The 13,292-nt window shown below is 41.4% G+C and overlaps 1 protein-coding gene across 7 annotated transcripts in view; it reads right to left on the bottom strand.

Annotated features, from left to right (window-relative positions):
• The window catches only part of eps15l1a (epidermal growth factor receptor pathway substrate 15-like 1a), a 44,572-nt gene that overhangs the window by 4,635 nt on the left and 26,645 nt on the right, over nucleotides 1-13,292 (bottom strand). For 5 of the 7 annotated variants that reach the window (XM_072659757.1, XM_072659762.1, XM_072659760.1 and 2 more), the window contains one exon: nucleotides 10,276-10,481. In XM_072659757.1, coding sequence (XP_072515858.1) covers nucleotides 10,276-10,481 — 206 coding nt within the window. Of the gene's footprint in view, nucleotides 1-4,244; nucleotides 4,262-10,275; nucleotides 10,482-13,292 lie in introns of all 7 variants that reach the window. The other 2 variants (XM_072659759.1, XM_072659763.1) reach the window with 2 other exon arrangements.

Here is a 13,292-nt window from a genome sequence, read left to right as displayed (position 1 = left end):
CATCTTACAGCACACACACACACACACACACACTCACAGAACATACGCAAGTCCTACAGAGGGTGCACAAAATAACGGAAACCCCACAACTCACTCACACTCTGGCTGTTTTATCTGGTACACCGACAGTACTCATTATCGTGTCATGCAAAAACCCTGTATCTCAACAAGAGCAGCTTTACAGGAGAAAGACATCAGTCGTCTGAACTTTCAATGGAAGTCAATGTAAAAATATTTAATTCCAGGTCATTTTGGAGCATTTCTATTGGTCCGTTCATCATGAATTTCTGAGACAATAGAAAAAACTGCCAGATTGACATTACAGGTTTTTGCGTGATGATTTTTAACAAACCCTACAGTTTTATTTTAAAATGAAAAGTTAACTGGAGGCTTTAAACATTAAAAAATAATAATAATAATAATAATTAAACTCATGGTAAATATAATTATTATCCTGTTAACCAAATATAACCTAATAAATCCAATAAATTTAAAATTCGACGACAGCAGGGCTAATAATAATAACAAATAATAATAATCTGATCTCAATAATTTGTATATATCTACAAATACATCCTGATTGTTTCCCCTTTATTGCACAATTTATCCTACCCCGTCCATTAATCGCCTAAACATACAGGCCAAAAGTTTGCGGACACCTGCTTGAATGTGTGCTGATCATCTCCTTATAAATGCTGAGAGGGTGACCATATCTTAGTTTTTTTCATTAGAGAGGACACTGTGGACACACGGGTCACCTCTGTAGTTAGGATATCATGGCTGGCCGGAGGGGTTTCCAATAGGCCTGAGTTGTAAGTTGAACTGAAAGGAGCCGAGGAGCCGATTGGGTCACACAGGCTATTAAAGCTATTTATTGTTTTTTGCTAAATTAATAAATGTGTAAGTATTAGTGCTCATTAACATACTGTAGCTGCAGGGTTTAAAGGGGTATTTCCACCCTGATATACACACACACACATACTGCCACGGCCCAACAATTAGGGCCACTTGAAACCCCCACCCAGCCACGACATCCTAACTACAGTGTCTCCAGGGTCCTCTTTATTGACAAAATATGGTCCTCCCTAGCACTTGGAACAAAGGTTTTTTTAAGATTATGATCAGCACACATTCAACCAGGTGTGTCCAAACTGTAAGTATTAGTAGTCCTGTATTTTTTGGCCCAAGACTTGTCCGCAGTGGTTCTGTCTTTAAGAGGACGATGATCATCAGCACAGTCCAGTCCAGATCTACAGTACAGAAATATATACAATAGTATAGCATAGATAAATACTCTGAACACCACTTGGGAAAATAATTAACGCATCACACATTTCAGAATAATTATGCAGACGTTCATTATTTGTCAACATTTACATCCCCAGTTTACATGACCAATCTTATGTCCAGATATCATTTGGTTGGTGGACCAATCTCCGCACTGGCAGTGACGCGATAAACTGTACAGCAGCTTTTTGTACGCATCATGTCCATTTACCAGCCCCCTTATTAGCCACACTTACCTTGCTGGTAGGCTTAGTCGGTAAGCAGTTACTGAGACTGTAGCTCAGACTGTAGCTCATCTGTTATTGGACAATTTGTGTTAGTTCCCCCTAACCGTTCATAAGTGGTCAGTTTCTGACCACCGAAGCACTCTTGGCCCGATGTTTTTGCTTGGTGGACACTCTGAGGTGTTTGATATCTACCATGGTGCGCTGAAAATGGTCCACCAATCAAATAGTACTTGGACTGCCGTGGTCTTCTAATTCTGCCCTTCTGTGGATAGATGAGAAAAGAGTGGCAGCAGATACTGAGGGGCTACAGTCAGTTCCTGATTCTAGGTCCTGTAGGCGAACCTTCTTACATGGCCAAGTCTGGTGTTTCCATTATTTTGTACACCCTATGTATGTATGAGCATACACAGCAACTAAACACATTATTCATGGCTGTCGAAAACACTTAAAGGAGCACTCCGTGCCAATCGCATGATTTGTGATCTATAATTGTAATTCGTCATTTGGGAGGAATCTCAGGCATTCTGTGGTTGGACAAAACGAGCTAGCATTCAATCTGCAGTCACATGATATGGTGAGTATGGGACAGACGAGGGAATGCTGTCCTGGGCCAAAACAACGACAGACTGCTGGAAAGCCCAACACTTCAATTAAACAAACTGACATTAAAATAAATCAAATAAATAAATCAAGGATTTTTCAGAGTTTGAAGGAATTAAGCAACTATCAGTTTCTACAGATTTAACGGCAGTTATTTGTGGCGACTCTCTGATTTCTCTGTTCCTCGAAGTTCTCACTTCTCTAAACTAATATTACCAAGTCATGGGACCACTGATGCCACCCTGCTGTGCTTGTGGAACATTGAATACAGTTCTCTTTCTGCTCTCCCTGTTGGGATTCATATTTTTATATGAATTCAATTAGCAGTGATCTGTATAGTTTTACTGCATTTCTTCATGTGAAAAAAATAGGATCCTATGAGAACTTCTGTCTGAACTTTTATCCTTGGATCTTCATGTGATCAGCACTGAGAGATAGAGGTAATCGAACTAAACGCACACACCTGAAGAAAAGCATTTATTAATCATATAAAAATGGAATTAATAACAACTTAATTGTCCTGTTAGGAAAAAGTTCGACCCCACTCACCTTTATTACTCCTTCAAATGTGTAGAATTAGTCTTATCTGCAGAAGATCAGCTGCGGTGATCAGAACATGGTTGGAGATGATTATTCTGGAGGAGTCTGGAGTCTGATTTAAACCTCAGACATTTAATCTGGCCTGCTCTTGATTGTTGAAGCTGGTGGTGAAGATGATCACCATCATGGCAGATCCAGATCCAGAGAGCTCTCTGAGGCCTTCAGAAAGAAGGGTGGAGATACAGAGGAGTCTGGGAACTGTTCGAAATCAGGCGCTCCACTGTCCACTAAATCATTTACAAGTGGAACAGCTGACGAGCATGGACAGGTCAGGATGTCCTAGCAAGTTCAGCCCAACAGCAGAACCACAAAATGAGTAAAGAAGTGCCCCGGAATTTTAATAAGTCATCATGGTCTCGCCACAGTTCAAAGTACAGCATCTACCGTCAGACAGCTTACCTTCTAGTGTCAAGAGCATTGCTAGTGCTAGGGGTTAATTGTTAGTTAACTGAGAGAAAAAGGCAACAAAAAAACTATTAAAAAATATCAAATAAAAAAAAAAAAAACTTTAGCTCTTCTAAACGTTTTTTTTTCACTTGACACACTTGTGCAGTCTTTTTCTGACGGTAAACTGAAGACTGAAGGCCTCAGAGAGCTCTCTGAATCTGGATCTGGCCGTGATGGTGATCTTCTTCACCACCAGCTTCAACCATCAAGATCAGACCAGACTAAACGTCTGAGGTTTAAATAAGACACTAAGACTCCTCCAGAATAATCCTCTCCAACCATGTTCTGATCATCTGCAGCTGATGTTCTGCTCCTGAGTCTAATTCTACACATTAGAAGTAGTAATAAATGTGAGTGGGGTCGAACTTTGTCTTAACAGGACAATTAAATTTCTATTAATTCCATTTTATAAATGATGATTAAAGACTTCAGATTTCTTCAGGTGTGTGAGTTTAGTTCGATTACCTCCATCTCTCAGTGTCGATCACATGAAGATCAAATGTTCAGATGTTTAAATGCGTTCAAGAATACAAAGGTTTTATGGGGTCCTAATTTTTTGACATGACTGCACATTTCATTGCATATAAACAAAATCTAAGGAGCCTGAATGAAATTTCAGCATGCAGGTAGAGCTGGGCAATATGATGATATTTTATCGTGTTGTGATGAATGTAGTGATGGTGATAACAGTAAGCTTCTCTAATCATATGGAGGAGACTGTTATTACTGCTTAATAAACACTGATCAGCTGCAGGTTTCATTACTAACAGTGTAATTAGACTGGGTTCATTAGATGAAGAGCAGCAGATGTTAACAGAGTATAAATCACTGTATTTAGTACAGGAGAGGATCTGAATAGTAGATTATAAGAATCTGATACTGATGTGTTTAGTGTGTGATTAGTCGTGATAAATATTGTCTATCACAAAAAAGTCTTTAAATATCATGATATAGTATTTTGACCATATCGCCCAGCCCTAAATGCAGAGGTCGTGTATCGTCTTCCTCTGAACTGATGTGTGATGTGTGATGTGTAACGTGAACGAACAAGGTCTACTTCACCACACTGTCAGACAATCTTACCTTAACTCTCTCAGTCCCTGCAAGAGAAAATTGGGTTACAAAAACACACACACACACAAACGTAAAAAAGAGAGATAGAGAGAGAGAGATATACAGCAAACTGCCACACACCATTCACTTCACTGCACACGGACAAATGGCTCAGTGGATACTCAACAGACCACCAACACCAATGACACATCATGGATCTTTTAATCAGGCTTTTGGGGGAAAGGAATGAACTCATGGGCAGACAAACAGACTCATGCACTGATCTGAAGCTGGGAGACAGAGTGACAGAAGAGGAGACACACGAGTTCTGTACACTTTGAAGACAGAAATGGTGAACCGCAGTGAACAAACAGGGCACATTTGAGATGAACATGCACATCAGACTGAGTGGAAACGAACCATCTAAGATTTTTCATGAACACCGATGAGCCAGAGCATTTTGACCACCTGCTTAATATGCTGTTGTAATGTGAAGCTCCCTCTACAACACCTCTGAAGGTGGTATCTGCACCAAGACAGGTCCTGTAAGTTGGGAGGTGGTGGAGCCACGGTGGATTGGGCTCGTTGTTACAGCGCCTCCTACAGGCAAACACAGCACATGTACAAGGCTGTGCAGGGACCTCATAGGACCGCGCCACCTCCATCCATCACTCTGAGGTCCTTTTCTGATGTTCGTCTGTCCAAAACCAAAGCATTTTGACCACCTGACTAATATGTAGTTGTAATGTGAAGCTCCCTCTACAACACCTCTGAAGGTGTCCTCGGACATCTGCACCAAGATGCTCCAGCAGATCCTGCAAGTCCTGCAAGTCTGGAAATGGATTGGCACATACATTTCTGGCTGTCCTGTGACCTCATGGGACCAGGCCACCTTCTTCTATCACTCCAAGGTCCAGTTCTGATGTATCCATTGTAGTCGCTTTTAATGGTGGACAGGGGTCGGCATGGGCACTCCGACTGGTCTGCAGCTACCCAGCCCCAGGCATGCTGTGGAATGTTCTTCCCTTAACCATAAACGAAACATTTTGGTTCCTGCGACACAGTATTCCTTCTCTGGCACCCGACATCCTGTCGCTGGTTTGAGGGACAGAGATGGGCCAACACATTTGATAGGAACTGACCACTGCATACCGAGAACACCCCACACGGAAACACATGCCTCATGTTCTGGAGATGTTCTGATCCAGTCGTGTGAAACATCACAGTTTGGTCAAAGGCTCTAAGCCTTTGTCATTCATTTCTCCACATCAAAGTCTATGAGAACCTATGAGAACTTTGAGAACCGACTGTTTAGTTACCATCTCCCAGAGATCCTAGACCTTCATATGTGCTGTTGTTCCACTGATTCACTGGATCATCTGCGAGTGGTGTCCCAATGTTTTGGCTCATTGGTGTGCATATCTTTGAATACTGCCGTCCATAAATGTATAAACCGGGACCTGGATTAGTACTACAGGGGAATATGGCGATTATTTCGGTTCTATAAAATGCAGGTGTTTAGGTACAGTAGTCCAGTGTCACCTGAACATTCTGCTCTTTTAATAAATTCAATAAATACATCATCAAAAATCAGTTTCAAATGATGGTCAAATGTAAACATCTGTCTGATGCTGACGATCTTTTAAACAGTTATGTTGATGCCAATATGACGGAGACAGATATCATCATGCATCCCTACTTAAAGCTTCAGTTTTTGAGGTTCTACGATAAAAAGCTACAGTTTATGCTTAGTAATTATAATATGGGTATAGTGTCCAGCTGGCCTAAAGCTAGTGTTCCATTGAGAAGACTCCAAACAGGCTTATAGTATTAAGTAATAATAGATAATAAATGGTTATCAGCAACCATTTAAGCACGGGGGTAACTGTTATTAAATAGTATTATTAATTTTTTAAAAGTCTGATAGTGCTGTCAACTATACAGTTATCAAACCACAAGTAGATCAAAAATGATGGCATGCTTTCTCAAATATTGTAGACATCGTACATTTAGCAGTAATTCTGATGAGACTGAGCTCATGAGAGAAGGAGAAAAAAATCAGAGACGGCTGAAGCAAGCCCTGCGTCCCCATCACATGCACACCAACACCAATGACAGGAGAATGATGGCTGAGGATGATGATGATGACGATGGCACAACAAATCAATGGGTCTTAAATTGAGTGGGTTTTTGCATTATACAGAAACTAGGGTGCACACCAAATCCCATGCTGAGAAATCTCCAGCCTGAGAGCTGAGTAGTGATACTGCTCCTTCCTGTCAACCAGTCACCATGGAACCAACTCCAAAAGCCAAGACCAGCGGCTTTCCAATAACCTCCACCACCATGGAACTGTGCCCCCACAAACCCTACTGCCAGTAAGTCAAGCTCTACGAAAACAAGCTTCAGGATGTTTTTTTTTTAGAGGGGAACCTTTTCACCTAATCTGGGCTCTGTCTTCCATTCACTGAAACCAGCTACTGTGGGCCTGTCTAGACCTTAAAGGGCCCCTATTCCACATTTCTCCTTTAGTTTTACCCCTGAGGTCCGTGTATGATATGAAAAACTGCCAACCGCTACTGTGCCTTTAAGACTGATATATGCAAATTCTGTCTGTTCTGATTGGCTACCCTGTCATGTGCCCTACTGACTTGCACAGCAGCCTAGGCTGGAACACTCTTTATAACATCAGTGCAAATAATAATCAGGCTTAAATTGCATATACGCTATATGGACAAAAGTATTGAGACACCTTCTTATTTATTGTTTCTTGAAATCAATACTGATACTGCTTTTTTTGGAGTAACTGTCTCTACTGCAAAGAGAAGAAGACTTTCTACCAGATTTTTCTACTAGAGGAACATTGCTGTAAGGATTTGACTGCATTCAGCAACAAAATCATTAGTGAGGTCAGGATGTTGGATAATGAACACCACCCCACCTCAATATCCCTCAACTCCCCAACTTATCCCAAAAGGACTGGATGGAGCTCCACCATCATTTCAGAGAACACAGTTCCTGAGAACACTGCTCCACAGCTCAATGCTGCTGGGGGGCTTTATACCCCTCTAGGTTCATCATGTTTATCTGCTCCAGAGAGTCCTATTCTATTGGCAGTATTTCTCTACAAGGACTGTGTGTGTGCACACTTGCACATCTGTGTCAGAAATGAGTGCAGCTTTAAGTAGATGAATGCTACTTTATATATTAGAAGGGGTGTCCGCAAACATTTGGACATATAGTGTATGTATAAATGTGTTGGATTTTGTGACATCACAAAATCAGCTAATAGCTAACAGGGTCAAAATCCTGGGTATGTAATGAACTACTTAAAAAGAGGTTCCTCAAGGGTTCTTTAGTATAAAGAACTATCACAACTCTAAGAACCATCTGAATGGTTAACCTGCCTATAATGGTACATCATTTGTTTTTTTAATGGGGTTGGTTCTATAATAATGGTTCTACATAACACCAAAAAGGGTTCTCCTGTGATTATGAATCAAAGAACCCCTTTTCAGTGCTATAGAGAACCCTTCCGGCTTTGTATGTATGTATAAGGGCTGAGGTAAAATCTCTAGCTAATGAAAGAGAGAAAATCCACCATCCAAATTATGACTGTCAAATTATGAGGAACCCACAACAACACTTTGTCAAACCAACAATCTCCAAACGTTCCTCACAAAACACACACTTAAAGAACACTCAGTTCCTTAGAACCCTGAGTCTTAGTCTTAGTCTAAACATCTCCTGATATCTAGAGCAACTCAAGTAAGACTAGGCCAGAAGATCAACAAGACCCACAGACTTCACACTGAATCGTGAGACCTCTCAGAAGACCTCCATCAGATACAGAACGAGAGTCAGTTTGTGTCTAGAAGACCCTGAAATACATGACCACACAAAGGGTGTGATAATGAGCCACACAAGGTTACACAAATAGCTATCAGCTGCTACAATTAGCAATCAAAGGAAATGCTGGCGTGGCTTCTCTGTTGAAGCTCGATTTCTGCTTTTCTACAGAAGGACGTCCAAACAGTTCGTAGAAGTGTTGACAACAATGCTGTACACAGGGTAATTACCCAACTGCCTGAATCTGATGTCCGGAGGCCCTCACCCATTTTTTCCAGCTACTGGCCGAATGAAAAATGTGGAGTTCGGCACCCTTTGAGCCATCAGTAAATACTTCTGCAGCCAAGGCTCAAGATTTACTACTAGCTAACTGAGCTAAGTGGATAGCTTGAATGATGATAAGTCATTTAGTGTGCTAACACTGTATGGGCAAAAGTATTGGGACACCTACACATAACACCTACCGGAGCTTTTATATGACGTCCCATTCTAAACCCATAGGCATTATTAATATGGAGCTGGTCCCCCTTTCCTCTAAGCTCTACCAGCAGCAGCAGGTCTGGAGCTCTGCAGTTATTGGAGGCTATGCTCTGAGCTCAGCACTCGGCCCTGACCCCGCTCTGTAACTTTACGTGGTCTGACAGACACTCGGTGGACACTGAGCTGCTCTCTGTGAGCTGTTCCTCCTAAACTCTTCCACTGTTCAATAATAACACCACTCACAGCTGATGGAGGAAGATCTAGGAGGGAAGGTCTAAATTTCACCAGCTGACTTGTTGTTGTTGGTGCAGCGGTGTCTCCTATTACATACAGAACCACGCTGGAGTTCAGTGAGCTCTTCAGAACCTCCCGTTCTTTCACTGATGTGTGGAAGAGAGGCAGACTGCAGGGCTAGAGGCTGGATTTTATACACCTGTAGCTGAATGGGACTGAATCAAACAGCTGAATTCAGTGATTAAGTGGTGTGTCCCAATACTTTTGTCCATATAGTGTAGTAGGTTTGCTTTATAGCTCAAGACAAACCTTTCGGATCTACAGTTTATATTAGTCTATATTAATAATTTAGCTACCAAGTCAGCTAGTGGAGCCTGATACAACAATATTAACACTTATTTTAAGGGCTTATGTAGCTTATGAGGACTAACACTTTTGAACAGTACTGTACACATATATATATATTATATAGCCAATAGCCTGCGAGTTTAACAAGAAAAAAAACACCCAATACAAACAAACCGACCGATTAGAAGATGCCAGTCGTACATAAGGTCCAGTCACCTTTATTACTCAGTTTATCTGATCATTTATTTATGATTTAACTTGTTATTAATTGGTATCTTTTATCTGGTATGTTTCAAAATAAAACTACATTTCATCTGTGAACCCCGAGGGTCTTGTCATGTAGTAATATGTTCCTTATTATATTTAACAGATATGTGATCCACTAATACAGGTGCAGAATTAAAAAATGAACAGCACTGTAAATCGCAATGGCGTCATTGTGCTGAAAAATCACGATTTATCCCCAAATCATTTATCCCTACTTAACAGATCCTACAAAGACACAAACTGCCTATCCTTCTGTACCACTCACGACCACGTCCATCAACTGTGCTGAAATCGCATTTGACTCTTACCTCAATTTTGTGAGCACTGTGAGCAGTACCTGAGAGAGTCCCTTCCTGACTGTTCTTTGCTCTAGAAGACTCTGAAATCACAAACTTGTGAAACTACAAAACTACAAAGACTTCAGCATAGCAGTGTGCATAGCTAGGATGGGACCTCAGAGAAGCTGAGCTTTTACCCCTCAAGACTTGTGGCCCATTTGATTCAGCGAAGCCTACAGAAGGCAAGACAACAAAAGGGGTATAACAGCAAACACAACAAACGACAGAGTCTGCCACGGGTCGCTGCCGAGCCGCGTCTGGCTTCATGATCATCGTTCCTTTCATTGTTCCTGATCATTCCATGGAGTTGGTTAATTACAAATAGTAATGGCAGTAGAGATGGAGAGTAGCCAGCATGAGGCAACAGCATAGACGGAGAGGTACAGAAGCCAATGGTGCGGTCTGCTCCACAAAATCTCACTCATGATTACTAAAAAGCAGAGAGTATTTTTGGGGAGGAAAAAAAAAAAAAGAAAAAGAAGATTAAAAAAATAATAAAAAAGGTGGACTGGACAAGAGAAGTAGTATCACTAAGCTCAACTTACAGAGCTGAAGTCTGCAAAACCCAAGGAAGAGTCTTTAGAGGCTTTACTTGAAGCAGACGGTGCAAACGGATCTTTGCCACTAAATGGGTCCCCGACCCCCTTTTTACTCTGAAACGGGTCGTTGGCGTCGGGGCCGAAGGGCTGGAAAGGATCGCTTGACTTGGACGGGTCCCCTGATCCAGGTATGTTAGTCGGGGTGCTTTTACCTGAAAGAGGTCAGAAATAAAGACTTGCTTGTGATGCATTTGTGATTTTCAATTTTTTTAACCTGCAATAAAGCAATGAAATAAATCACAATTTCATGAAACAAATAAGGATGAACTTTCTGCCCCACACTGCTCACATTTCCTTTCTCGCTGTGTGAGAACTCTACCACACCCTGCTGTAGATGCAAGCTTGCTTTTAGTCATGAGAGCAGTGTTTTCTTATAAGGGTGACGTCCTCTTCCACTGGCCCTGACTGCAAGACAAAATGTTCTGCAACAGAAAAACACGCAACATTGCTTATATGTTAATCTATCCCTCTAAGAACATGCCAATCACCAGTTTGACAGTGTATCTAAGCGTGTCAATGGTATTTGTGACTAACCACCACCAAACCTTTGCCCCAGATCAACCGAAAAACCACAGCTTTTTCAGTTACACTCGTGTGGTGCACCATTGCCACCCAGTCTACTATGGTGAAACTATACCGCCGATACTACAAAACACAAGCTTGTCGTCCCACGATTTCTAGAATATGGTTATGCATAAAGGTTAAAGCTACACAGAAGGTGGTGGGGGTTGCAAAATTTGCTCTGCTTAAATACGAGAAACAAAAAAAGGTGGACTAAAAAAATGCTTACGTGTAACACTTTTTTTTTTTTTTTTTTTTTTGGTGCGCAACGATTGGCATCGTCTCACTCGTGAGAACTTTAAACTGGTTGTTGGTTCCTCTAAAGGTGTCAACCGCAGTGTCAATTGGGCTGTTATTTATACCAGACCAGCAATCAGTTTCTCTCTTTCAGTAAACGGAATAGCAAACCACAATACGGAGCTCCACCCTGACAGGTCAAAGCCAGCAAAAACAAGCACAGCTTATCAATTCTCCATTCACAGCTGTAAGGCAAACGGTGCAGAGGAAAAAAGCCTTAATTATAATAATATGCGGCACAGCTTTTGCTTTTTTCAGCCACGCTGAAGACTGAGACTGTGCACTGGGGGGTAAACAAACATGAAAAAAATGCAGAAGTGACTGCAAAGGGCACAAAAATATATCATAAAGGGATGCAAATATGCGCTAATCTGGTTACTGGTACAGAAACTGTCAGCACTTGGGTTGACTCGTTGGTGATATCTGGAATGAGGAAACACCTATGTGACAATTTTCATTGCAACACATATTATAATACACAGACAACTGAAATTCAGCCATTTCCAGGGTTGATATACTCTTAAAAACCTCAGAGATTCCATGAATATCATGTAATGGTTTTAATACAGATATGTGTGTGTGTTTGAGTGTGAAGAGGCTATAGTCTTTAAGATTCCTCACGGTCTCTATTGCAGAAACGGTTCTTTATGTGAGCAAAAGTGAGCAATTCTTCTATGGCATCTATTTTTAAGAGTGTTTTTTCTCCAATTATTTATTTGATACAATTAACTCTAATAATGCTGGATAACTTTTATTCAATATAAACTACCATAAAAATGTTGTTTTGGTTTCCAAAAAAAAAAGAAAACACAAACACACAAAATAAAAGCCAAGCCTTAGAGCTGAACCTTTCATCTTAAGAAAGTTATGAGAAAGCAGTAGTGGGTACTCTGTGTAAAAAAAGAAAGAAAAAAGAGCTGTGTAAATTTATGGCACTCGAGTCACCCAGTTCACCAGAGTGTGAGTAAAAACACACACCAACACACAGAGGAAGTGGGGAAGGGTGTGGAGATCAGCACACGATGCTGGCAGTGCAGGCTAACCGCAGATGATTGAAGCAACTGAGATGTTGCAGTGCCCCCCTCAATATACCAACTAACCCTCCACTTCTAACCTCGTATTAAAACACTTCTAGAACACCACAACAATTTTCTCCAGCTTCTAGGAAGCTTCGCCCGTAGAGTGAGTTGCACTGATTCTACAATGAAAACTCAAACAGTTCTCTCCCCTCCCTCGGCACCTGCGACAGCAGCTCTTCACTAGAAGAGGTTCGGCTCTTGGTATCACACCATCATCTCATCTACAGACTCAAACACAGAGATCAACAAAATCTAATCTCAAAAAAAACAACAACATCTAAAACCTGAGCTGCTCTAAACCTTCATTTCCTGTTTGCCTCCATAAAGAAGGGAAAGGTGGCTGATATCAGTGTGGTCAATCGTGAGTGTTTCTTAACCTTTCATGTGTGACCCTGGTGTGCTCGCTGGTGAAGTGAAGGTGTGGGCAGAAACAAGAAAAAATGACTGCAGCGTTTTTTCTGATCTTCTGATCGTTTGTTTTGACTAGAGAAGAGTTTTTGATTAATAAAAATTCAGAAAACCTCAGCAGGGGGAGGAGCCTTTTTTTATAAAGCCCCCCAACTTTGGAATAACCTTCCAGATAATGTTCGGGACTCAGACACAGTCTCAAACTTTAAATCTAGGCTGAAACTCATATGTTTAGTTCAGCTTTTGGTAATTAATGTTTCTTAGATAAGGGCTGCAGGTCCAGGGGTTCGCGGACCCAGGGAATTGTAGTACACTGAGATGCTGGAGCTGTCGTCTCGCTGCTTACACGCGATCACTCAGGTTTGTTGGCGGTGGAGCAGATAGATGCTGGTGTTTTCAGGGTGCTCCCGTGTCCGTGTTACCTTCTGGCTCTCTCTTTTTAATTAGGCTGCTATAATCAGACCTGCCGGAGTCGTCAGACATACCCAGATGCTGATGCTCAACATTCTCAACCCTCCATAAAATTCCTCTTAGAACTAACTTTCTCTTTCTCTTTTTACCTTCTCCAAGTAAATGGCCACCCAGCCTGACCTGCTGGAAGATTGCCCGCTGAGGTCC

The sequence above is a fragment of the Salminus brasiliensis genome, chromosome 17 (genome assembly GCF_030463535.1).
Source record: "Salminus brasiliensis chromosome 17, fSalBra1.hap2, whole genome shotgun sequence".
NCBI lineage: Eukaryota > Metazoa > Chordata > Actinopteri > Characiformes > Bryconidae > Salminus > Salminus brasiliensis.
The sequence above is the reverse complement of the archived record's forward strand: the minus strand, read 5'-3'. Positions and strand labels throughout refer to the sequence as shown.